Source organism: Balearica regulorum, chromosome 12 (genome assembly GCF_011004875.1).
Source record: "Balearica regulorum gibbericeps isolate bBalReg1 chromosome 12, bBalReg1.pri, whole genome shotgun sequence".
In the NCBI taxonomy this organism is placed as follows: Eukaryota; Metazoa; Chordata; class Aves; order Gruiformes; family Gruidae; genus Balearica; species Balearica regulorum.
The window spans coordinates 23,594,870-23,620,776 of record NC_046195.1 but is presented as its reverse complement, the minus strand read 5'-3'; the positions used below and the strand labels follow the sequence as shown (position 1 = coordinate 23,620,776).

Here is a 25,907-nt window from a genome sequence, read left to right as displayed (position 1 = left end):
CTGCCGGGGCCCTGCCCGGCACAGCCCGCGCAGGGGGAGCGATGCTCTCGGTGCTGCCTGGCCCCCTGCCCCCCAGGAGGGAAGGGGGAAAAAGCCAGGACGGTGGTCCCAGCCCCTTTCTCCCCCCTCCCCAGCACCAGGGAGCGCAGGAGGCAAACCCGTACCCCAAGGGCTGCGCTGCCCCAGGAAAAGCCTTTTCCTGAGCCCTGGAGCAGCTCAGGGGGCGAGGAGGGGGTGCAGGCAGCGTAAAGAGGGCTGCAGTTCGTTAGCAGGGCCCCGCTGGTGGTGGGACCCCACTCTGGTCCTTACCCCCCCCGAGCACCACAGCAGCCCCCCACCCCCCGCACACAGACCACACACGTTACACAGGTTTACAAAGCACATTGGTTGAAGGAAACTGAACTCAGTGAAAAGATAAATCCAACCACGCGGCACGTCTGAAAAAAATAAATTACTTTCAAAATACCATCATTTGCTCAAGTTGAACAGGGTTTGCCTTCCTTTAAATACACCGCTCGCTACAGCTGCTCCATACTCAGAGCTGCTGCTTCCTCTGAGCTTTGCCATTAGTTTGTAAGAAAATATTCTGTTTTGTATGTGCCTCGTGGCCTCACGCAGGTTGCCGCAGCCTTGCCCGTGCCAGCACGCAGCCGGTGCCAGAGCAAGCGGGATGGCTCTCGCCTGCCCAGGAGACGGGGAAGAGCAAGAAACACAAACCCACCGCTTCGCACGGACAGAGGGGCTTCTGCCCCACGGGGCGCTCGAGGGGGGAGCAGGGGGCCAGCTGGGCTGCAGCCCCAGCACGGCCGTGGGGAGGGCCCAGGAGGTAGAATAATTAGTAATGCTCATCATCTTCTGGGACATGCCTTCCCCTGCCCGCAGCTTCAATTACGCTTGACGCTGGCAAGGGTAAAGAGAGGCAGGGTCCCGGCTTGCCCCCGCGCCGTGGGGCAGGCAGGCAGGAGCAGAGCGACGGGAGGTCAGCGCCGGGCAGGGGAGCTGCAGGCAGCCGGTACACAGCTCAGCGCTCCCTCTCTGGGGGGGTGGGAGGGAGGGAAGGAAGGACCCCACAGCAATAGCGAGAGCTCTGCCAAGGCTCTGCAAGGGTCTGGCAGCAGCTTGGAGCTGAGCCCTCGCTGCACCAGCTCGGCGTGCCCGTGGCAGGCAGCGACCGCTGCCCTGTGCCGCCTCCAGCCTCCGCTCCTGCGCCTTCGCCCTGGCAAAGGTTTGTGGATATCCCTGTTTTCTCCTTCACCGAGCTCAGCCGGAGCCCCCCCTCTCCAGGGGTGGTGGTGCAGGTCTGGCTGGGTGCCGCAGCCTGCCGGCCGCAGCTCCTCTTACCACGCAAAGTCCACGCAGGCCCCCAGCAGCCTCCTCCAGCCTCGGCTACAACATGTTGTAGTACGCCATCTCCTTCATGGCCTGCTCGGTCAGGGCGTGCTCATCCGGAGGGTTGCCCACCCCCCCATAGCCGTAAGAGTTCTCCTCCTCGAAGTCGTCCATCTCCTGCTGCCCGTCCAGCTCGGCGTGCTCAGCCCCAGCCAGGTCCATCATGGGATCTAGGATTCACCACATGGACACCCGATGTTGGACCTGCCTTCTGCAGTGCTGAAGGTCCACAGCCAACAGCACCCCTCCCGCCCAGGCACCTTGGGTTTAGAGCCCAGAGCTCCCCCAGGAGCTATAGCTCTGCTTGAGCTGGGCCACTCCCAGCTCAGAGGGTCCCCAGCCACGTGTCGTGGCAAGGATCGGTCACCAGCAGAGCGCTGCCGGAGCGGAACGCTGGCATGCGTGTGCTCGCCTCTGACCAGCAAGGGATGTGCCACACGCGGGGGTCTGCAGCACCCATCCCACTGTGGGGGCCGGGGAGGCGAGGAGAGGACAGCAGTGCAGGAAAGGCATCCTCCCAGCGCCGCCCCCGGCTCACACCCCCGGCCTGTGCCACGGTGCTGGGCACCGGCTGAGGCTGGGCTGGGAGGTGGGGAGGAAGAGGGCAGGAACGGGGGATGCTGCCAGGTCTCCCCAGGATGCGCTCGAGGTGGGCATCAGGCTGCTGGGAAAGTCGAGGGGATGAAACAGCCAGAGCTCACGTCCGGCTCTGTCCGTAAGAAGCAGGGGTGGTCCTGCTGCAAGACCGCTGATGGAGCATCCACCCTCAGGTGACAGGACCGGAGCTCACTGAAAGGCGCTCGCCAGAGCTGCTGCAGCGGCACAGCCCAGCTCCTGAAGCCATCGGCCAAGAGCCGGGTGCTCCCAGGACTGGCCACAGCGGGGAAGAGCACAGCCCCCAGTCCGCGATGCCACAGCCCCCAGTCCGCGATGCCACAGCCCGCACCCACCTTGACTGTCCAGGCTGATGTCCATCACCCCATGCTTGACCTTCATGTGCCGGCTCAGGTTGCCCTTCAGGTTGAACTTGCTGGAGCAGTAGGGACACTTGAAGGGCTTGCTCCCCGCGTGCAGGTGCATGTGGCCCAGCAGGTTGTACATGCGGTTGAAGGACTTCCCGCAGACCTACGGCAGCGTTCCCAGCGTCAGCGAGGGCTCTCCCGCTGCCACCCCCGGTAAGGGGGTCAGCAGCGCACACTCGCCCGTGGCGGCCAGTGCTGCCGCAGGGACGTGGGCTTTTCAGAGCGGACCTCACTCCGGGGTCCCCGATTGCTCCCACCAACTTCCAAGAGTAACGGGGCTGCTTCCTTCCCCCCTGCGGTGGGAGGCCCCAGGGATGCTGTGCTGGTACTGCTGGGAAGTCCAGCACACCTAGCGCTGGTCAGAGCGCGGTACTAATTGTCCTTCTCCATTAGCGGTGCCCACGCCCTGCCCGCAGCAGCAGCTCCCCGCTGCACAGCTCTGAGCAGACGCATCAGGACAAGCTGTTTGCCCGAGCGAACAGAGGGAGGCATCACAAAACTGCTTTCCTGCGACCGAGGACTCAACCCAGCCTGGCTGGGTTTCTCCAGGAGCACGGTGCACCAGGGCCCGTGCTAACCCACCCCGGATTCGCTACCCCCCGCCGGACCCCCGCCGGTACCTTGCATTTGAATGGCTTCACCGGTGAGTGCACAATCATGTGGGTCTTGAGCGTCTGCTTCTGCACAAAGGTCTTGAAGCAGATGTGGCACTGGTAGGGACGGACGCTGGTGTGGATCAGCATGTGCCGCTTCATGTTGGCCTGCAGCGTGAACTCCCGCCCGCACACCTCACACTTGAACTCCTTCACGCCCTGCAAGGGGTTCGGAGAGCCGTGGGCACAGGGCAGAGCCGAACCCCGGGCAGAGCAGCAGCGCTGCCGGGGCGGCTGGGGGGTTTCCGGGGGCACACGAGCAGAGCCGGCACGGTGCAGAGCAGGGACCTGCGCTCCCCAAGGGGCACAGGACAGCGTCCTCGTGCTAAGCTGAACTTTGGAGACTGTCAGCAGGTTGGACCACAGGAACTGGGAGGGAGATTTATCCTCATCAGCTCGTCTGCACCGTCCCCAGAGCATCTCCTGCTTCCCCCTCCCTGCCCCTTCTGCGAGCACAGAGCGGGCACTACTGGGAGCCTGGGGCCGTCCCCGCACTGCCCCAGGGTGTAATTCCTGCTGCAGCGGGCAGGATCCTGCTTCTTGCCTCACCCCAGATACCGCCATCTCACCCGTGCTGGAAACGCATTGGCAGCACTTGGAAAACCCAGTACGAGGCTGGTGCCCCTGGAGCGAGAGCAGCTCCGCAAAGCGGTGCCCACGGGAAGGAGCTGGCTGGGGAGCGCGGCCGCTGTACAGCAGCCGACCAGGCATGGGGCATGTTGGAGAGCCCTGCCTAAGCCTGGCAGCGTGCGGGAGGTGGGCTGCAGGGAGCGTGGCTGGACGGGTGCTGTAAGCCCAGCTGTGCGACCCAGCCCTGCTCTCTGGCTCAGGCCAACTGCTCGCCCCTGGAAGAACCCCTGGAAAAGCACGACCCCCCTCGCTCACAGCCCACTGGGAAGGGCTGTGGCAGCACGTGGGCAGGGTCCCCCGGGTCACCCTGCCACAGCACCCGCAGTAGGTCTGAACCCCCCTTCCCCAAGGATGGAGACCCCCAGGAAGAAAGGAGGCCCCAGGGCCCCTGCCCATCGCGATGCCCTTTCACTGCTAATCAGTGACCCCTAACGAACGCCAACCACGGGCACCTCTGCCCACCCATCTCCCAGGGCTGACCAAGACTGCGGGGCACTGGGGCACCCCTCTCCCCCAGCCCCCACATCCAGAGTCGGCACATCTCCTCTGGGCACGGCAAGGACAGCACCCCCCGGGTGCCCGATGCCCCTACCTTGTGCGTGAGGGAGTGCTGCTTGAGGTGGTGGATCTGGCTGAACTCCATCCCACACTCGGTGCAGACAAAGGGACGGACGTTCTGGTGCTTCAGCATGTGGTTCTGCAGCTGGCTGCGGTAGTGGAAGGACTTGCTGCACTCCAGGCACTGGTACAGCGTGGGGCCCTGGTGCGTGGAGAGGTGCCGCTTCAGCTGGGTGAGCGTGGAGAAGTCCAGCCCGCACTCCACGCAGACGTGGCAGCGGCCGCTCTCGTGCTTCACCTCATGCGCCTTCAGCTCGCTGGGGTAGGCGAAGCCCCGGCCGCAGAAGCGGCAGCTGTAGGGCTTGATGTCGGTGTGCAGCAGCATGTGCCGCTTCAGGTGGCTGGTCTGGGTGAAAGCCTTGCTGCACACCTCGCACTTGTGGGGCCGCGTGCCCTGGTGGGTCAGCAGGTGGGTCTGCAGGTGGCTGGGCTGCTTGAAGAGCTTGTTGCAGTGCGGGCAGGAGTGGGGCTTGATGCCGTTGTGGCCCAGGATGTGGGTCACCAGGTTGTACTTGGACGTGTAGGACTTCTCGCACATGCGGCACTGCCAGCGCTTCTGGCGGTCCCCTGCCTCCACCAGGTACGAGTCGTCGATCTGCACATTGATGTCCAGCCGGTCCAGCTGCGCCTTCTTGTTGCGCTCGCTGGTGGCACCAGTTGCCTCCGCCTCCAGCTCCCCTGGCTCCTGCCAGGTGAAGCCCTGCTCGCTCTTCACCTGCTCAGGGGATGCCGGCACGGGGGTCTCCACCTCACCAGGGGACGGGGTGCCCGCCTCGAAGGTGCACTCGGTCCGCAGGGCCCCTGCAGTGCCGCCCTCCACGGTGCCGGCTGGGTCAGTGCCCCCGAGGCGGCTCTCGGTGCCGTCCAGCTCCTGGCGTGCGTGCCGGCGCAGGTGCCGCAGGCGCCGGGGCTTCCTGCCGAAGGTGCCGAGGTCAATCATCTTCATGGCGCTGCTCTGCACCGTCTGCTCCTGGCCGGCGTCCTGGAGGGGCGGCGGGTGGCTGCGCTGCTGCTCGCCCTCCTCGTCCCCAGGGACAGACACTTCATACAGCACCTCGTCCTCTGCCTCCGCCTTCTCGCACTTGACCTTGGGCACCAGCCTTACGGGAGGCCGCTTCCTCCTCCGGGCGTGCTTCTCCAGGGAGGACTCTGCCTCCAAGGCGTCATCCTCCTGCCCGTCCCCTGGCGCCTGCCCCTCGCCCTCCAGCTGGCACTCGCCCTCTGGCTCTCCGGGCTCCACCGCGGCGGCGTCCGGCAGCTCCCCTCCCGGTCCCGGGAAGAAGCTGGCGGGGCTGACGGTGGCCCCGAGCAGCTCATTCTCAGACACCAAGCCCAGAACCGCAGCCTGTGCCAGGGACAGCACCACCACCGCGTCCGTCTGGGTCCCGCACTCGGTGAAGCGATCCATCTCTTGCCACCTGCCTACGCTGTCATGGCTGGGGAGGGAAAGAGACGTCCGTTAGCCCTCCTGGCACCCCTGCCGCCGTGCAACCAGTGGGGACGCCACTCTGCGAGGGGTTTGTTCCACCCGTCACCCCTTTCCCAATCACCGTCCCCAGCAAACCCCAGACCGACGCAGCTGTTGCCAGGCACCACGCGTCCCAGGACACAGGGGTGGCACGGTTCTGGGGGTCTTGGGTGCAGGAGGGGACTGGAGAGCCAGGCTGTGGAGGGGAAGCTCGGCTCTGTGTCTGCCTTTCTGGCCGGGCTATCGAACCCCGAGGCTGACGTCTGGCTCCTCAGATGCCCCAGAGCTCCCCACAGCGACTCCTGGGGACCGGCGCCTGTGCGGCTTGGGGACCAGCCAAGAAAGCCGAACACGCCGCTCTGGGCTCCTTGCAGGGGTGAGGAGCGGCCGCAAAGGGCACAGGGACCCCGAGGAACCAGAGCCCAATCCCTCCTCACTGGGAACATCAAACCGCCAGGCTGGCAAGCCCAAGTGAAGCACACGGCAGAGGCTCCGCTCAGTGCCGGTGCCTTTGGCACGCTCCCCGGTGGGGGTCCGAGCACAGCCGCAGCACGGGGGTCGGGGAGCGCTGGCTGTGCTGGTCCCTGTGACCCCCCTCGTCGCTCTGACCTCCCCTGCCCCACGGCAGCCGGGCTCCAGCTTCACCTTCCCTGCCCAGCCCATCCCTCTGCAGCCCCTCTCATCGCCACGGCAAGCGCCTCCTCTGCCCTTTGCTTTTATTAACGCCTTGCAGCAGCGCTGTCTTGTCCCAGCGATAAGCACGCCAGGTTCCAGCAGTATTTCTCCAGGTTTTAAGTGGTTTGTTCCCATTTTTCCTGCCTCCCTACCAACCCGCACAGCCTCCTTACAGAGTTACGAAGCCACTTGTAAGAAGAGGGCTACAGAATTAGCTAAAAATCCCTGTAAAAGCCACAATTCTCCAGGGCCCCGGTGCAAACGCAACAGAGCGGCAGCCAATCCCCCTCCCAGGCTGCAAAGGTTTGAGAGTCCTCTCCCTCCCCCACCCCCTCCCCGAGGTGCCCCCCGAGCGTTTGTGCCCACGTCAGCTCCGGGGCGGCGGGCACCACGTGTTACACGGGGAAGAGGTGCAGGAGACGGACGGGATCAGAGCGGGACTGACCCAACACCAACGGCACCCTGGGGCACACAGCGAACGGACCACAACTGGTTTACCCCCCGCTCAGACTCTTGGGACCCGGAGACACGTCCCGGGAGGGCTCGCGATGGGATCCTGCAGGATTCCAGTCTGGACCTTGTGCTATTTACCTATCCCACCTATTTTCAGGAAGAAAGTCAGATAACTGCTCACAGAGGACATGCAAGAGGAGCTGCTCCAGCGCTGCTGTTTGATGCGTCCCCACTGGTGATGGCCGGGGGAAAGGTGACGGCGGAGCTCACGTGGAGCAGTGCACGGTGCCACAGTTTGGGAAACACAGACTTGGAAGGTCAGGGAGACATCAACCAGCTTCGACTACAAGGACAAATGGCCTTTGGTGGAGAAGTGAGGAGGGGTAAACAAGCACAGGGGAGGGCACCAGGAGATCACGGCGATGCCACGGTATCGCCACCGGGTATACGTGGGAGCACAGCAAACTCACAGGGCCGCAGTTTTGGTGGCAAAAGCCTAAAGACAAAGCAGAAAACCCCACATTCACATCACGCCTACAGGCAGTCGCTGCCGGGCCACCGGTGCCGGCTCTGTGGCAGTGCCAGACGTGGAGCACCCCGGGGATGGCAGCTCCACTCCCGAGCCTGGGACAAGCCCGGAGCTCCCCGTGCTCTGGTGGTCTCTGGGGAGCCACCAGCCCAGAGAACGCAGCACCGGACGCGTTCCCACCGAAATAGTGTGACTGGTGTGGGAATGGCCGCAGGGAGGGACGAGGCCCTTCTGAAGAGCCGGCGTTCCTCACCAGGCGCACGGAGCCTGCACACACCCCACCAGCGCCAGCCTTTTCTGGAGAGCTGAGAGGCAGCTGGCCAGCAATTCCTCGAATTGCTGCCATAAACAACCCGGGAATCTGGGATAGCAAAGTGCGGAGGAGCTGCTGCACCGAGGAGAGCAGGGCAGACAGCACCGCGCCTCGGGGATGCTGTTTCGCCACCCATCCCCAGATCCCTCCGGTTGGCAGCCGCAGGTTCCTTGGTGATTCAGGCTGGGAAACAGGGAGGGGAGACCATCAGACAAAGCAAAACAGAGCGAAATGAGAAGCCAGGGAGATGTAAAGGCACAGGCAGGTCTGCCAGCGGAGCAGCTCGCCCGTAGGCTGGGGGAAGACACACGGGCTGCCAAAACACTCCCTTCAGCTGGAGGGTAGTTTATACATTTTGTTTTAGGATTAAAACAACACTTTGAGAACATGCTTACACTCGGCTCACTCATGCCCAGGGGCCCAACAGCCCCGTATCTGCCCCAGAGAGGATGGGGCAGGGTCCTGGAGGGATGCTGCAGCTTCCCGCAGAGCCCCGAGCAGCGGTGCCCACCGCCCCGGCCGAGCCAGCCCAGGACCCCCCCATCGATGGGATATGGCACAGGGCCCCCCCCAGCCCTGGGCAACCAGCGAGGACGGGCAGGGAGGCGCTTGGAGAACAGCCGACAGATGAAAGAGAGGAGGCCGCCGCTTCCTCCTAGAGTGAAGAACGTTCTCCTAAATATAATTATTTCTGCAGCTACAACAAAGAGAAATCCTATGGGGGAGGTAAAACAGGAATAAACTCTAAACCAGATTATGCCGCAGTCCCAGGAGCACCTGCACGGTGCGAGAGGCAATCCCGGGCCAAATAACTGCTCTCCTCTCTGAGGGAGAAACCCCGCTTCATCAGGTTATCGTGCCCGCGGCTCTCACCGTGGCACCCAGGCAGCCTCCACGCCGCGTCCCACCAGCCGGGCCAGCGAGGGGCTGCAGGGACGAGGAGCGCTGGCCCGAGCACATCGGCCTCCCCACTGCAAACACACCACCGCAGGCAGCTGCCTGCTCTTGCCGGTTCCTGCACAGCCCGGGTGAGCGCGGCCCGTGCGTCCTCTCACGCCGGCTCTGCGCCCACCACAGCGCACACATCCCTTGGGAAGGGGAAAAAACCCGCATGGAAACGGGGAGGGCAGGAGAAGGGGGACAGACACCGACTGCGTGGGGTCTGCTGGCACTGGGGGTACCGGGTCCTTCACTGCAAGCGTGCCCCCGCTGTGCGCAGCACGGGCTGCTCAGCCCCGCTGACAGGATCGGGCCCTGCCTGGCTGCCGGTCAGAAATGAGGAGGGGAGGACACGGGGGGGTGGCTTCAGCCCCTCGCACCTCCAGCCCCCAGCACAGAGCTGGGGAGAAACCCTGCGGAACCGAGTGGGGAGGAAGAGGATGGGGAGGAAAGGAGGAAGAGGATGGGGGGAGGAGGGGGAGTGCGGAGGCAGCGAAACAAAGCGAGGAGTGGGGGAGGGCGGCGGCAGGAGGGGGAGGAGAGGTGGGAGGAAGGATGGGGAGGAAGATGAGGAGGGAGCAGCCGGGAAGGCGCTGCCGGTGCGCACAGCCCGGCCCCAGGGCCGTCCCTCGCCGGCTGGAACCCCCCGCACCGGGACCCCCCCCCCCCCCCCTCCGGGGACCCCGGGCTGACCGACCCCACGGCCCATCGCCCGGGCAGCCGCGGAGCAAGGGCGGGTTGTTGTCATCCTCCTCCTCCTCCTCCCGGGGGGAGCCCTGCCGGAGCAAGGCCGGGGGCGATGCCTGGTGCCCCCCGCTCCTCACGGAGCGTCCATCCCTGCGGGGAGCCAGAGCAACGCGCCCCCACACCGCCATCCCTGCCGGCTTGCGACAGCCCCCCTCATTTCCCCAACCCGCCTGAGACCCCTGAACCCCCCCCTGCCCAGGCAGCCCCCTCCCATCCTGAGCCGGGTCCCCAGCAGACGCCAGCCGGGCCTTGGGTGACGGGCAGCGCACGGCCAGGGCTCTGGGGTGGCCAGTGGCGAGCAGCAGTTTCCCGGAAGGAGGAAGGGGCGCGTGAGCGGTGCCGCTGCCTTCGGGGAGCTGCTGCCTTCGGGGAGCCGCAATCCAGAGCCCGCTCCCCAGGGTCTCAGCCCAGACAGCAAAGCTGGGGTCCCTCTGCTCTGCCCTGGCGAGAGGAGCTGGAAGAGGCTGGGAAGCAGGGAAGACCTCCTGATTTGGTCTTGGATTTTGTTTTCCTCTTTGGTTTAGGGCAGAGCTTCTATTTCCACCTGCACTGGACGTCTCTTCCAGCCCAGTTAAGATCCTGCTTTTCCCAAGGCTTCCTCCACAGCCACTTATCACACAGGACGATAAACACCCACACGCCTCCTCCTACAGCGGCGTGTTGTTACCCCAGCTCCCGCTGCGACAGGGGGGCACCGCCGGATCCCGCTCCCCACTGCGGGTGCCAGTAAGCGCCGTGCAAGGGCAACACAACCTGGGCAGCCCCGCAGCCGGCTGGCAGCCCCAGGACGGGAGAGGGGAGAAGGGACACGAGGCGGGACCCAGCTGTTCTCCCCACATCTGCAGCACTGTGGAGGGGTCAGCCGGACCCCCCAGCACAACTCTGCATCTCTGCCCCCGAGTCCGAGCACCACGAGACAAGGAAGCTGAAAGGATGACACGCTCGCACGCGCTCCCGAGGCCAGCACTGATCTGTTTTGAGAATGGCAACCCTAAACCAGAGGTTTTTAGAAGACAGTAAATGCTGGATTCCTACTTCAGGGCACTCAGAGAAAGGGGACGAGCTCCGCTCCTCTGGGCCCTCAGTACAAAAACGAAAGCCTTGTGTTACACAAAAGACTCTTTGCACTTTTCTCCATCAAATGCGCAAGCCCTGGTACATGAGAAATGGAGCTTTGCTGTTCAAGAGAGCGAGGCCACACCAGCTCGCAGGGCTGCAGCTGCACAAACACCACAGGGAGAGAAGTGGGGAACGGGACAGGCGCTTTTGTTTCACTTCTCGCTCTCACTTCCCTGTTCAGCCTTCTTGGGTCTTGCAGAGCAGGCTGGAAACGCTGTTTCCCAACACATTGGCAAGTAAGGTCAGGTCACGTATTTAAACTCCCCCGGGAAACACCCTGACTGCCCCTGGGGTACAGAACACGGCCTAAACTTCTGCTCTTTAGGGAGCCACTTCCAATCTTGCTCAAGAAGCCAAAGCAGCAGCCTCGGGGGGGCTCAGGTCCAGCGCCGCAGCTGAGCACAGACCTGCCACAACCAGTCCCATGTGAAGCAACCGCTCCGAGTGAAGCAAGGCGACGCGAGCCCGGGGCCGGAGCACGCAGAGGCTCACGCAGCGCCTGCACCAAAACCCAGGCAGACATCTCCTCCTCCTGAGAGGTCCCAGAGAGATCCCTGGGCAGGAGCCCTCCACACCCCTGGCACAGCAGTGCCGGGCTGCTGGCAGACCACGGGCTGGGGTCCGCTGCTGCCTCCCCCCGTGCAGCCGGGGCAGCGCGGCAGAGGGAACTGGCTCTGCAGCACCCGCTCAGCCCTGACCCACCTCAGCTGCACGAGAAGGGGCAGGGGATGGAAAATAAGCACAAACACATTGTTCCTCCTGGTGCTGACAAAATACCACCAGCTGAGGTGTGACAAAGACTCATCCTTCCAAGGCTGGGGACTCAAGAGACGCGGCACCGGGCACACTGGGAAGACCGCGAGCAGCAGAGCATGGACAGGAGAGGATTCTGCCAGTCCATCCTGGCAAAGCAACGGTCCCAGTGCCGCTCCAGTGCCAGAGCGCCAGGCGAGGTCTCCAGGAGCTGTAAGGATGCTCTAACAATCAAACTCCATCTCTCTGCGGAAGAGACTGTTACAAAGGGCCACACTGCCATGATAATGCCCCCAATAAATAAGCAAGCTCTGGCCAGCGAGCGGAGGCGCCCGTTCCTCTGCTCGCCGGGGACGTGCAGGCTGAGGGGAAGGTGGGCTGCGGGCACACAGCTGAGAGCCAAGCTGGCAGGCTGAGGGCAAGAGGAGGAGCCGGGCAAATCCCCCTCTCCACATCTTCCACCCCATGAAGAACAAAGGATGCCAGGCTGAACCTCAAACTGAACTCCCCCTCACTTCCCACCCCAGTCCTGCAAACTTCTCCCCTTCTCCTGCCTCCATGCCCACCATCCCACATGCTCCTTCACTGGTCTCCCCCATCTGCACTCAAGTTTCTTGTGCAATCCAAGATCTGCCTTTCTTTTCCATACCCACAAATTGAACTTTTCAGTAGATATTAATCATTCCGCAGTTTGATTTGGTGCAGAGCTCTGCACCGCGCTGGCTGGCAGCATCCTGCTCCCATCGGACGGGCGGGAGACACGTGTGCAGGAGTTGTGCTGTGACTTCTCATAGTGATCCCGTTATTTCTCCCTCCCATCATTTGGGTCTGCACTAGGCGTGAGCCACTCACCTTTTAAGCCCTTTCTCATCCCATCTCTCCTTGGTTGCCAACAAACAACTGCACCAGCAATGACGAATTTCATCACCCCGGTTTTCAAATTCACAACTTCTCAGGGAAAAAAATTCTATGCAAAAATCTGCTACTACACTGATTTCCTCCAGTCTCTTCTTAGAGCACACCCATGCCTCGCCGACACCCAGCAGCGATGGAGCCGCTCCAGCAAGGCACTGTGTGCTCCTCAGCTCACCCCATCCTGCCCTTCGGCTGTCCCGTCTCTCGGGGCAAAGTCCGTATTTATTTCGTTATTTACGATGCTGAGATCCACTTTTGAGGAAAAGTTGCAAGTACTACTGTAAAAAGGCCCGTGCACAGGAGCGCTGTGGGCTGACGTCCCAGCTCTGCTGTGGGTACCGATATTTGAAATATTCCTGGGTTTGCAGCATCACAACATTTCTGCAGCTTCCAGCCCCTGGCCCGAGGGGACGTGCCCTTCTGCCAGGGGCTGTGTCTGGGGAGGGGGTCTGCTCCTCCGCCACCCTCACACCTCTCCACGCTGACTTCCCAACCCCCTTTTCCAACTGCCGGTTTGGGTGCTCAGCTCACCCCTCTGTCCCACCTCCCAGATCAGAAAAACAGAAAATAAATTAAACACATCTTAGTAGTGATCTCAGTAGCAACGGAAGAGCAACTCCTCTTCCTCCCCAGCTCGAGTCTCCAGATCCTTCCCATGGCTGCACCTGGCAGGTTTTCGCTCAAACTCAGCTGTCCCTTCCCACGTACCGTAGCTGGGAACCAAACGCTCCTCCGGGCTTAAATGAAAACCTTCAGCGGGGGGTTAGGTGCTCTCCAGCTCGTTTGCCAATGGAGACACTCACTCGCCCGCCCACTCCTTTCCCGCGCGTGGCGTTACACAGACACACTTGCCGGCGTCCCCTCCGAAAGCCGTGCGTGCCGTGCTCCCGGCGCCCCTCAGCCGCGTCTCCCCGGCTGCCGCTCTCCCTTCTCTGAGGCTCGTGGGAAGGACGCGCCCGGGGCCGGTGGCCACGGCTCTCGTCCCTGCTCCTCTGGGGGTTGTGAAATTCGGTTTTCTTTCAGCATTTCTCCTCCCACTCCTGGGAGGTTTTTGTCTCGGTGCAATCTCTCTTCTCCTCCTGCCTTTCTCCAGACAGTTGGGAAGAGTCAGGCTCTGCCCCAGCACATCCCTGCGGCTCCTGCCCGCCCCGGCACCGGCCACCTCCTCAGAGCCACCACCAGCTCCTCACCTCCCGGGCTGTAGGCACTTAAAATAAGGGTTTTTTACAGAGCTTTCACTTCCTTATGTAATTTTACTTCTCTCTACCTCTCTTGTTTTGTCTTTAACCACCCAAACACCTAACCCTCACCTGGGGCCTCTTACACCACGGAGGTCCCCTCTGCAGCAGCATTTTGCCCAGCAGCCTCCTCAGCCCCCAGTGCATTTCCTGCTGGATTCCAGATTTTCCACCCACTGCACCAGACTAAGAGCCACCCATCTCCGGACACTCTTCCCTTCCCTTCCCTGTTTTAACTCCCTCAGTTTCACCCAGCCGCCCCACCGCCTTGCACCACCGCCCCACCAGCGCCTGGCACAGCCGAGCCACAGACACCAACAGAACCGCTCTGACAATGGGACTCTTGGTAATCCAGAGTTCAGTAACCTAAAAAACCCAGTGCCTGGTTCATGAAAACCCCACCCATGCACACATACAAGGTTTGCCTGCAACATCCCAGCTCTGATGGGGGGAACCAGAGTAAAAGGACCACCCGGTCCCAGAACTGCCATCCTGGCTGAAGCCCCACAGAAGGTGTTCTGCAACTCCAACTGAGTACCTCCGCTCTCTGCTGAGGTACAAATTATCACAGACCCCTGCTTAGGCTCCTTTTCCTGATCAAACACCCTTCTCTTGGCTACTCTGGGCACCAGCCCAAGGGCTACAACCACCACACCTCACCCAGCCCTCCCTGCAGGAAAGGGAGCCGAGGGCACCCACCACCCAAGGGGTCTGAGATTTACCTTTCACAGCCTTCCTGGGGAGCAGCAACCCCACTCAACCAGGCACACAGAAACCCCCTGCCCTGCTGGCTGCTGCCCCGTGTTATCTCTGCCCCATCAGCAGGTAAGTGCAGGCACCTGAGCGGGTGCCAGGGCTCCCAGCCGGTACCAGCAGCTGCTCGTCTCCTCTCACCACCTCCACACCTGCATTCGGTGTGACCGGCCGATGACCAACCCATCACCGATCCGGGAGGACCTTTAGGACTTGTTTCCTGCTGGAAGAAAATCCAGGGTGCACCCCGAGCAATGCAGCCAGGCTGCCCCGGGCAGGCAGAGCACCTCCCTCAAAGCTCCTCTGCCTTCAACCTGCGCAGGGGAAAGTCCCCGGGGCTGCAGGACCCCAACCCGCGTCCCTGCGCTGGCCGTCCGAGGGGCGCGCGCAGCCCCCACGCCTTAACTCCGGTGGGCTCCCACCCCGCGGCAGGCGCCATCAGCTGCCGGACCCCTTTGCCGGAGCCTTTGCGGGACCCCCATTGCGGGACCCTCTGCGGAGCCCCCCCTGCCGCAGGTGCCCCGCAGCTCTCGGCGTGTGGGGCAGACACGGCAGGGTGAAGTTGGGTACGTGGGGTGATCTTGTAGGGGGAAGAGGCGTTAAAACTTTTCAACAATTTTTAATGGAAAATGGCTGATCAACAGATCTGTATTTGTGAGAATACCTTTGATTTTATTTTTTCTTCCTTTCTTAAAAGAAGCTTTCATTTAAATTTAATAAAGGAAAAATCAGCCTTTCATCTTTTTTGAGGTTTTCACATAAAGCCACTCAAAGCACCCACAAAAATTCCGAACAAAAAAATATTTTTGTCCTGAAAATCACAACAACTGAAATTATTCATAAAACCGATCTGGAGCATTTGTCCTGTACCATGCCTGATGATTTACGAGTTCATCTCGGTTTCACTAAACGCTGAGCTGGCGCTGAGCGAGGGAAGGATTGGGGGGGGGGTGTCTCCCGTGCCTTGCCGGGGCCACGAAACCTCTCCCACACGGGACGATGTGTCCGACACCGCGGGAAGGGCACGCTGCAGCCGGACTGGAACGCCGGGGACGTCCGAGCCCAAACGCCGCTCTTGCTGCACAAGCCCCATCCCCGGGGCCGGTCAAGGCCAGGAGCTGCGGGACCGGGGGGCACACACCTGACCCAGCCCACCCGGCTCAGCCTGCGGCAGAACCGAAACCACCGCTTCCCGCCGCGCCGCTGGCACCCGGCGCAGATAAACCGGGCTGTGAATAACGAGCCAAAGCTCTGAGAAATGGGGAAGGGGACGCGTGGTGCCGGGTGCTGACGCCACATAAACCCCGCATTTTGAAAGAAATCAAAACAATTTCTACACGTCCACATTAGATACTACCTAACTCCGTTTTTCAAGGAAAACTTTTGTTAATGACTTCTCTAGAAAAACAGCAAGACCTCCTTACTGTAAGTTGATCAGGAAGCAGAACTGCAGCCTTCAGCCTTGGATGTGCTTTCTGACAAGGAGAGATGTAAATGATATCGTGTGTATCATGTGAAGGAATTGTCATCTTTGGGGGCTTTGGGTTAAAAAAAAAAAAAAAGGACACAACCTGCAGTTTGCAGCATGATACAGATAACCTTTTTGAGTAAGATTAGGTGGAAAATGATGACTTCAGGCCCTATGACAGACAATGTCTCGGGAAAGGAGCGGCACCCGCTTTGTCAGAGCACATTAAATCGATCTGTGGATGTTTCTTTTAGTGATTCTTACCCCAACCGTTATGTTCATCGGTGAGAAGTAAATATTTATGTTTGTAGCCACCAGGTTATTGGCAAACTCTGGAAGGGAAAAAGAAACGTGTTTCAAATAACTGGAGGTCACCATTTCTGCAGAATTAGTGTGTACGGAGCACGAAGCCGCCCGGCCCCCGTCGCCAGCCCAGGGATGCGGGAGCAGCCGGCGCCGTCCCAGAACCAGCACAACCCCCTCTCCGGGCTTTGCAGCAGCACCCGCGGCGTCGTGGGAGGAGGGGTCCTGCTTTGCGGCACCCCGCTCACGAGTGAAGCTTCACCGTCACCGCAGGCGGGTGTTCAAGCAAGTTTTTTCTTCTCCCAGCCCCGGCCCCACGCCCCACGGCTCTGCCCGGCAGCCCCCGCTCCGGCTGCCTGCGTCCGCAATAAATTACACCGGGATTGATCCCCACCCGGCGCTCGGTTTCTGCTGGGGAACCTTCGCTCCACGGGGCGGGAATCGGCCACCGCTCTGCTCAGCGAGGGGGTGGCAGCGCTGGGAAGCCACCGTCCTGCCGCTGGCGAGGCAGGGGGACGCTCGGCCGCCCCTGCGCACCGAGCATCGGCCAGGGCAGGCACACGTGGCGGCCGCGCTGGCACCGGCACAGGCGGCACCAGCCAAGCTCTGGCGCTGCCCTCCCTGCCGGCACGGCATGCTCGGCGCCGCGACGCCCGTCCTCCCCTGTGAGCAGGTCGCTGCTCTGCCCTCCCGGCCTCCCCGTCACGCACGACGTTTTTATCGTTGAGATGCAGCAGCTGCATCTGGAAGTGGAATAGAAATATCGAGGCCAGGACAAGGCAAGGGCTCTCCCTCCCAGGTCGGGTCCTCTCCCACCTCCCGCCAGCCCTCCAGAAGATCCACGTGCTTGGCTAGGTATGGGCGCAGCGTGGCGTCCTGTTTCTGAGGAAAGGCTCCCCGCGGCGGACAAGAAATGTTTCAGCTGATGGAAACTCGGGGTGAGCGGGGTCAGCCTGCGAGCAGCAGCGGGTGCCGCAGCCGCTCACCGCAGAGAGACGGAGCCGCGATCCCAAACGCTGTCAGGGCTGCCCAGCAGACAGGCACGCACCCACGCCGAGCCGGGACATCCCGCTCCCGCTTGCCTTTCTGCCGAGAGCCCACTTTCCTCCTCCACCAGAGACCGAGCCGCCATCCCTCCATCATCGCTCCCCGCCCCCAGCATCCTCCGCTCCTCCATCCCTCCGTCGCTCCCTCATTCTTCCCGTTTCCCTGGCAACGCCCATCTCGCGCTGGAGATCTGTCCCCTCTCTCCCTCTTATCTTTCTCCTTTCTCTTTCATCTATCTCCTAATCTCCCTCTCTATTCCAAACCTCTGTCCTTTGCTTCCTTTCTTTCTCTCTCCCTTTTCATCTCCTCCAATGTCTTCTCTATCTCGGGGTTACAATTATTTGAACCTCACTTTAAAAAAAAAAATCTACTTCATTAACCGCCGTGCTCCACTCCCACTCCTGCAGCCCACCCGCACGGCCCCGGACCCCTGCCCACGCCTGAGCCCCAGCGTGCCCCGCTGCCAGAGGACGATAAAGTTACCGTGCTTTGGCAAGGCCCTTCCAACCTTCCTCCAAAGCCCTTCGAACAAAGGGGAAGCAGAATTCTCCCCCCGCACTACGAGACGTTCGGGCTCGCGTGACCAGATCCCCGTCCTGAGCCGCCCGCAGGGCTCCCCTGCCCACGTTCCGCCGTCGGGGCTGCGGTGCGAGGAGTCCTCACTTTGCTGTATTTTCCGTGCGTACACTATTCACCCAGAACCGCTGTTTTAGCAGGAGAGGAGCAGCCCCGGGCACACACCTGCACTCTCTGCCTCGCTTTCCGCAGCGGGAGCCGGTCCTGAGCCCCGTCCTCCAGCCCCTCTCTAACAGCCAGTGGGTCCAGTCCAACGCCGGTCCGTCTGTCCTGGATCAGCCCTCAACTTTACTTCAGAGCAACCAGGGGAGACTAAGATTAATGGGGAAAAGACGCTCTCTGCAAATCAGAGCCCTAATTGCATCAGTTTGGCCACGGGGGTGGCGGCAGGACGAGGGCCGCCCGGGGAGGACGCGCTCCTCCGGGGTCTGGGGGACAACAGGAAGGAGCAGGGGAGGGCTGGGGCTGACTTGGCAGCACGGGGCCACTTCCAGGGGACCCCGTTCTGTGGTGCACAGCACAGCGGGGAGCCCGTCGGAGCAGGTTTGTTACCATGAGCGCTTCGCACAGACCGACCCTGCCAAAGCAAACGCTGGAGCCAGCTCTTCACTTCCGCCAAGGGCTGGCGAAACCTTTGCTCCTTGAGCAGCCAAAGCCGCACCAAAACCTGCTGACGGTTAGTGCCCCGACCAGTGCTCGGGGAGGGGGATGCTCGCCGCCCCCCACAGCCGCCTTCCTCGAGGAACTCCTGCCGCTTTGCATCTCAGCACACCACCACCTCTTCCTGAGCAGACCAAACCGATCAGGCTTTAAGCCTGATTTATCAGCCCCTCTGCCGAGGCAGCTCTTCTCAAAGCAAGCTGTCGGAGCTGCTAGGAGCTGCTGATGGCACCAAACTGCGCCTGGGGAGCAGCGACGCGGGGACCAGCCCCGTCCTGCTGAGCGAGGACGTGTCCCTTAGACCTGGCTGGAATCGCTGGGGTCTTACGGACGGGTACGAGACCCTTCCTGCTCTTCTGCCGTGGAAGGGCCCGAACCCGCGGGAACCCCGGCGCCCCACAGCCCCGCGTCCATCAGACCTGAGCGCGGTGACTCTCCGTGGCCGACGGCCACCCCTGCCCCGGGCACCCGGCACAGCGCTCCGGCGGAGACCTGGGGTCTGCAAGCACCACGCTCCCCCTCCAACATGGCGCAACGCGGCCCCTCCATCCCCATCCACCTCCTCCCAACGCCGCGCAGGGACACGCGCCGCAGCAGAGAGCTCTCGGGATCTTACTTTCAGAGCTCATTGTCACGTCATGTCTTAAATGCTCCCGTTCACTAGCACGGGAGCACCAGCAACAGAAATAGCGATGGAATACAAGTAACTGGTGCCCGAAGGCGCGGGGCAAGCCGTGGCCGGGGGCGAGCCCGGCCAGAGCCGAGGGAGAGGGGCTGCTCCTGCCTGGACCCCCGTCTGCAGCACGAGCACCCACACCGCAGGTGAAGCAGCGCCGGCCCCGCAGACCTGCCCGTGCCGCACAGGGCTCCGGGCGTTTGTCAGCGCTCTGGGACCGACGGCGTTTGTGGTGTGGCGAGAGGCCGGGAGAAATCCCACCCCGGCCAGCCCCGCCGCCGTCCCAGCCTCGCTTCAAAGGCTCTGCACCGAAACCCCGCGCTCCCTTGGAAAACAATTTTTGCTTTTAAGTGAAATAAACAGGGAAAGAAAGACTTTCAAGTTCCTCCTTGCTGCAACGACTTCTCTTCGACATACTCCCTTTCCTCTCCGAAAATAGAAGAGCTATTCAAAAAAGATGCGAGGAGAAAAAAGGAACTGAATAGAGGAAAGAGGAAAGAAAAAATGGAGCCCCAAGGGGGTGGAGAAAAACAGAATGAAAAGACAGCAAAAGTAAAGAAAAGGGATGAAAAATAAAGGAGGGGGAAGAGAGAGACAGACAGAGAAGCTTTGAAAAGAAAGAATGCTCCCAGCCTGAATACAGTGTGCATGAAAAAAAGAGCGCTTGAAAAGAAACAGCCAGATGAAATGACCTCTCATTCACAGCCTGTGCCAATCACCACCACAATGTAAATCCTTTCTTCTTTTCTGCATTCTCTCTCTTTCCAGCGGGGGCAGAGGGAAGAGGGAGAAAGGGGAGTTAATTCTCAGCATAGCAGAAAATAAATCTGCTCTTTGCTAACTCCCTGAAAGAGACGCCGAGCTACTTTTAAAAATACCTCTCCCAGTAATCACACATGCAGATATGTAAAAACAGTAAACGGAATTCTGCGCTGAGCGGCTCTGGGAAGGACTGTCCCCCACACAAAAAGCCACCTCGCCGTCCCTAGGAAAAACCACGGAGCAAATAACCGGAGAAAACAAAACTGCCGAAACAAGCGCAGCCATGAAAAGCAACCGGCGGCAGAGATTTAGGTCAAACCCCAAACCTTGGGAAGAAGGATGAGGGACGGCTGTGACGGATGCAAAACCGGGGGCCTGACGCCGGGCCAGGCGCTGCGGGTGCCGGGGGGGGCGAAGGGCAGGCCGATGCCCAGTGCGGCCCCCCTCACCCTGCAGCCCCCAGACCCCTCAGCAGACGAAAGCAACGGCAGACACCCTGCCAGGAGAGGCCACGGGGCTTTTACCGGGGGTCTGCCGACCCCAGCACCGGCCCATTCTGTTCCGCATCTTCAGCAGAGGGGGGGGGCTAACAGACCATCTCGTGTGAAGACGAACCAAAAAGCGCAGGAAGGAGGGAGGCATTGTAACGTGGGACAAAGGGAGAGTGAAAACGCAGTGAGAAGAAAATACTAAAGATGGAGCCCAGCAGGACAGCAGGGTCCCCCAGGGACGAGGCGACAGGCACCCCGGGTCCCTGCGGCAGCAGGCTGGGCCCGAACGGCAGCGCAGACCTGGGGGGGCGAGAGGCCAGAGCAGGCAGAAGTCGCCCTCCCCGCGCGCGAGCCCGCGGCATCGCTCCTGCTCGGCATCCCCCGGTGCCGGGGGTTAATGATAAACTGCGGGGACCTCAAAGCAGAGCAATAAAAGTGCCTTCAGGTCAGAGGAACCGATGCGCGAGCAGGAGCTCAAGCACCCTTGTACGTGTAACCCGGCGGGCTGGTGGTAAAAGGGAAAACCCACCACAACGGTATAAATGTGAGCTGTGTGGCTGTGTGCCGCCCCAAAGGGACAGGGGGGCAGACCCCCGCGGCAGGAAGACAGTCTCACTTCTGAGATGGTTGCTGCCCTTATCTTTGGAAACTATTTTAATCTATTTTTTATATTCCCCGCGCATGGAGCTTGCCCACGTGCAGACCGTGCTGCCCACAGGATGGCAGCTGTTGGGCCTGGCTGCCCCTGTACTCCCCCCCCATACCCCCTGGCTCCTCCCGTACCCCCCTGGCTGCCCCCGTACCCCCCCAGCTGCCCCTGTACCCCCTCCCGTACCCCTCTGGCTGCCCCTGTACCCCCTTGGCTGCCCCCGTACCCCCCCCAGCTGCCTCTGTACCCCCTCCCGTACCCCTCTGGCTGCCCCTGTACCCCTCTGGCTGCGCCCGTGCCCCCCCCAGCTGCCCCCGTACCCCCCCGGCTCCGTCCTGCGCCAGGCTGTGAGACTGGGGAAATGGGGACACAGGGAGTGCCCGGGCCCATTCGCGGAGCCAGGAATTTCCAACCAGAGAGTTAAAGGCCGGGAGGAAGGTGAACGCTCTGGACCGAACGTGATTTTGCTGACAGGTTCAATCCCCCCACGTGCTGAACAGCGGCTGGGGAACGCTCCCCCCGAGCCCCCGCGCCGACGTTACCCCTTCTCACTGCGGAGCGGGGAAGGGGGATGAGAGCGACGATGGCCCTGGGGCGAGCACGGGCAGGAGACCCGGCACAGCCGCCAGCGCGGTCACACAAAATTCTCCTCCGCTTCTCAAACAGCCGCTCCCGGTGCTGGAGACAAGGGGGGGTCCCGGAGCCTCCTCCCCTGCCCGCTGCTGCAGGGACGCTGCACCCACCGTGGCCGGGCATCGGCCGAGCTCTGCCGCCACCGCCGCACCGCCGCGCGGCACAAGGACGGGCACCGGACGGGGCAGCAGCGCCGGTGGCTGCACCACGCGCCCGGGGAGCCAGGGCTGCTCCGTACCGCATCTCCCACCGCATCCGCCATCACCTCTGCTGGGCCAGGGAGTATGATAATCATAGCCAAGAGGGTCTAATTTGAGTGTGTTAATTAATAGTCGACTGGATAATCTTTCACGTGTAGAACCCGCCAGAGCTTCTGAAGCCCAGCGTTGTCGGTAAGCGGAGCCAGGTCCTGCTGCCGGCACGGGGCTGCTCCGAGGAGAGGGTGAGGAGCTGCCGGGTGAGGGGATGGGAACGCTTCACTCTGTGTCTCCTCCGTGAACTTCAGATTTTCAGGCTGTTCTGCTTTGGAGGAAGCTGCTACCGACCGCACCGGCCCCTGTGAGCCAGCAGCCCCAGGACGTCCCTGGGCACACCACCACTGACCGCGCTGTGCTCTCAGGGAAGGAAAACATCCCTGGTAAACCTTTGCAAGGTGAAGTATGGCCAAAACAGCACGGAGGAACACAGGCGCTCCCAGCTCAATGTCCCAAGGAATTACCTCCAACGCACGAAACCTCCCCTGCAGAGCTCAGAGGTGACACCAGCCGCGGGGGCAGAAACGTTAAATAACAAACGCATGGAGTGCAAAGTGAAAGGAGGGAGAATTGGGGCTTTCCCGCAGCGGGTGGGCAGAGGTACAGGCAGGGGCTGGGCAGGGCAGCCCCCAGCCCCCCTCCCACCTGTGCCAGGCATCAGGCAGCAGGCACGGCCCTCCGGGAACGTCCCACTTCTCATTTCTCTGATAACAACACTATGGGACGCGTTGCACCATGTTAGGAGCAAACCTGACTGCTCAGCTGCAAACGCCACGTTACTTTCAGATCCGCAAGGAGAAAAGTGTTTCAGATCCTTCTCCGAGGAGCTGAGCAGCCCAGAAAGATGAGTGTTCGGTGGTTCGGGGGCAGACGGAGCGGGAGGTACCAGCCGGAGGGTCCCGGCTGGCGGCAGTTTATGAAATCTCAGCTCAGGACTGACCCGAGGAAGTGATCGTGCTAAGTCAGATATGGAAAATGCGGAATCCCCCGGCAGTGCTGGCCAGGCGGGGTGAATGACGGCCACAGGCATCAGGGGGATCTGCCGACGGGGCACAGGCAGCGTGGTCGGATTTGTGGACACAGGGATGGCCACGCAGCCTGGGGGCCATGGGCTGCTCTGCCCAGCTCCAGGGCATTCCCTGCTCTGTCCCATATTGCTGCCCTCCTCCAGGGAGAGAGGTCCTGGCACGGGCAGCGAGGGTGCAGGCAGCCAGGACGCGGGCAGCCAGGGTGCAGGCAGCCTGCCCTGCTCTGGTGCGGTGGGAGCAGGTGCCTCGTCTCACCCAGGCGTTAGGGATGAACCAAAGCCGGCCGTGCCCGTTCCCCTCCCATGGTCCCGTCGCTCTCTGCCAGCCACGGAGACCCACGGCCATTGCACGGGCTGTGGGCTCGGCTCCTGCCCTGTCCCCAGGTGCCTCTCCGGACCCCCCACTCCTCCTCTGAATTGATCTACAAGGTGCAGACCCCGGGGGGGGGAAGAGGGGACTCAGCCGAATAAAGGGCACCCCCAGAGTGCCCCCCCGAACCCCACTGGCCCCAGCACCCACCCCGGCAGCTGTGGCTCTGGGCACCCTCGCCACAGAGGGTCCTCAGTGACGCCCAAACCAGAGACAGGGCGAGGGGGGGAACGGGCCCAGCCAGCTCTGGGACTCGGGCTGAGATCCTCGCCCAGCTCCATCCCAGTGCCAGGACGGCCACCACACGGTGACAGGCAACAGCCACGGCACGGCTGCCCACCGGCCGCCAGCGCTGAGGGCTTCGGTAGCCAAAACCTCGCCCTGGCAAACAGGGCCATGGCAGCCGACAGCGCTGCCCCGCTCCGTCCCGCCGGTACCGGGCAGCACGAGGACTCCACCCGCGTCCCGGCCGGAGCGAGGGGGATTCCGCCTCTAATGGTGTCTGTGTGCTGGGGGGTTCAGTCGGCCAATGCGCCATGGTGCTTCTGTTCCCACAGAGCTCAGCAAAGAGGTTTCCACACACGGGTGAACGCACACCGGCCCCGTCCACAACTGCCCTCCATACGCCCTGCCGGGGGCCAGGAATGGCCGCGTGTCCCAAATCCCCCAGCCCCGAGCAGCGGTGCCCCGGGAACACACGGAGTCTGTTTCAAAATACCAAACTTTGTCATTAAAGGAAAAAATCCTCCAGCACGGAGCCTGACCTGGCACAGGTGAGAAGCCTGAAACAGCGACAGGTAAAATCCAAGCCGGTGAAGTCAGAGGGACCGACAGGGAAAAGGCCCCTTCGAGCCAGGCGGCACTGCGCCTGCCCAACGAAGGATGACGAACGGACGGCAGCTACAGGACGGGCGCTTCAGAAGGTAAAGGCTGCGTATGTAATTTCCGACTATTTAAGAGTCTATGAGAGAGCAAAGTTTGGGGATTTATTTATTTTTTTTTTAAGCTGAGCTACTTCTTATTCCACTCCAGACGCGTCAGTGAGAACCTATCGGGGTGATCTCTGCAGAAGGGCTCCACATCTGCCGCCCCCACGGTCCTGGTGACTTCAGGGCAGCAGAAATTTAGATTTTGAAATCCGAGTGCTGAAACACATTGGACGGGAGCAGCGTGAGCGGAGGGAAGAGCGATCCCCCGCGACAGCTCTGCTCTCCCAGAGATGCGTCCGGCAGTCGGGTGTGCGGCCGCTGGGTGCAGCGCGCTGCACGTTCTCACGAGGACGGTGTGCGCAGCCCATGAGACTGGATTTCCGTGCTTGCCACCGGCCGCCTGCGAACCACTAAAGCATTGGCCTTTCTGCAGGTGTCTTTTAAAGCCAGGGAGGACCACGGCTGGTCAAAGGCGGGGGGGAGGCGAAGGCTCTCGCGGGTCTGGGAACACGTTGCATTAACCGCGTATGCCCGTAGGGCTGGCATGGCCAAGTTAGAAAGAAATTTCTGCTTAGTGCGCTGATGGTTTTGTGTGTTACCATGTTGTGAAAGTACACCTAGCACTCCTAACTCCGAGCGGAGGCTGAAATTTTACACAAGAGCTGCGTATTTATTTATTGGTTTTTTAAAAATAGAGCTCAAAGGAGAGTTTGGCACTGCCACGCGCAGCGCGTCACACCGGCCGGACCGTCGGGCACGGACAGAGGCCTCAGCCCGGAGCTGCCCGCGCGATGCCCAGGGCCCGGCAGCCCCTGGAACCTGAGCGGATGCCGGGCAAACCCGGGCAGGGAGCTGCCGCGGGCACGGGGGGATGAGACACCCACCAGGCGTGATGCGCTCGGAAAGAGCTTTTCGTTGAGTACAATGGAAAATGCTGTGGACAAACTGCTGGCCATGACTGAGGGGGGCGGGGATGTTTCTACTTTTTACTCGTCTTAATAAATATTTTATAATGTATCTACAAAGCTGCTTTTGTCTCTAGTTCTGCCTTTGCTTTGGCAGCACCAAGGGCCGGCTCGCACTCGGGTCTGCTCAAACCACCCCAGTCCCCATTTTCATCACAATCTGCATAATTGCTGTATTTTGCACTCTTTCTTCTTACAGCAAGAAAGCCCTATAAATATACAGAATATTCAGCTGTTGAAATAATTTGCTTATATGCGTCCCTTGTTGATAATCATAAAATGAAACCAAACCACTCAGGCCCCCATAAATCAAGGCTTGCTCTCTGCAGACGAGTTCTGCAATTACCCTGACGGGCTTCACCAGCGCGTGCTGAACGGCCAAGGCATAAACTGGGGAAGGACGAGAAGAAATTCGGCAAAGGGGCTTGGCACCACCAACTGAAAACGCTCTTTCGGTTCTCTCTATGCTTCTGTTTTCCAGAAAGTCGTTTTTCTCCAGAGGGCACCTGTGCCAACCAAGCCAGGCGCCAGGTCTGCAGCGAGCTGCTCTGCCCGCAGCGGCCGCGGGGACCGGCGGGGGTGAGCCGCCTGCACGGCGAGCGCGAAACGGCCGCGGAGAAAATGCACCCGCACCTCTGGATCAAAGTCAAGGGGCGAAGGAAGGAGGGCGGGTGCATCAGTGCCTGAAAATGGTAACTCTCGGATGGCTCAAAAAAAAAAAAGATTGCAATTGGCACGGAGCACAGAGATATTAAAGTTCAAATTTTGCGGTGCCCCTGTTTTGAATGGCTGAGGGGTCAGTCCTCGAGAGCGGAAAGCCCTCTGCGAGGAAGGGGAGACTCACAATCCCCGTGGAGGTGTATCCCGGCTGGGACACAGCCGG

The 25,907-nt window shown here is 61.4% G+C and overlaps 1 protein-coding gene and 1 long non-coding RNA gene across 5 annotated transcripts in view; one reads left to right on the top strand and one right to left on the bottom strand.

The window, feature by feature from the left end:
• Positions 1–370: 370 nt before the first annotated feature.
• The window catches only part of ZNF710 (zinc finger protein 710), a 32,616-nt gene continuing 7,079 nt past the window's right edge, over positions 371–25,907 (bottom strand). For 2 of the 4 annotated variants that reach the window (XM_075764452.1, XM_075764453.1), the window contains exons 2-5: positions 4,287–5,748; positions 3,032–3,223; positions 2,340–2,514; positions 371–1,559 (exon numbers count right to left, since the gene is read on the bottom strand). In XM_075764452.1, the coding sequence (XP_075620567.1) occupies positions 1,387–1,559; positions 2,340–2,514; positions 3,032–3,223; positions 4,287–5,720 (1,974 nt within the window). In that variant the 5' untranslated portion in view covers positions 5,721–5,748 and the 3' untranslated portion in view covers positions 371–1,386. Of the gene's footprint in view, positions 1,560–2,339; positions 2,515–3,031; positions 3,224–4,286; positions 5,749–12,931; positions 13,037–15,946; positions 16,015–25,907 lie in introns of those variants that run through there. The other 2 variants (XM_075764450.1, XM_075764451.1) reach the window with 2 other exon arrangements.
• Positions 22,350–25,084, top strand: LOC142603537 (uncharacterized). The gene is made up of 2 exons (XR_012837490.1): positions 22,350–24,064; positions 24,163–25,084. It is a non-coding gene; the product is annotated as an uncharacterized LOC142603537 (long non-coding RNA).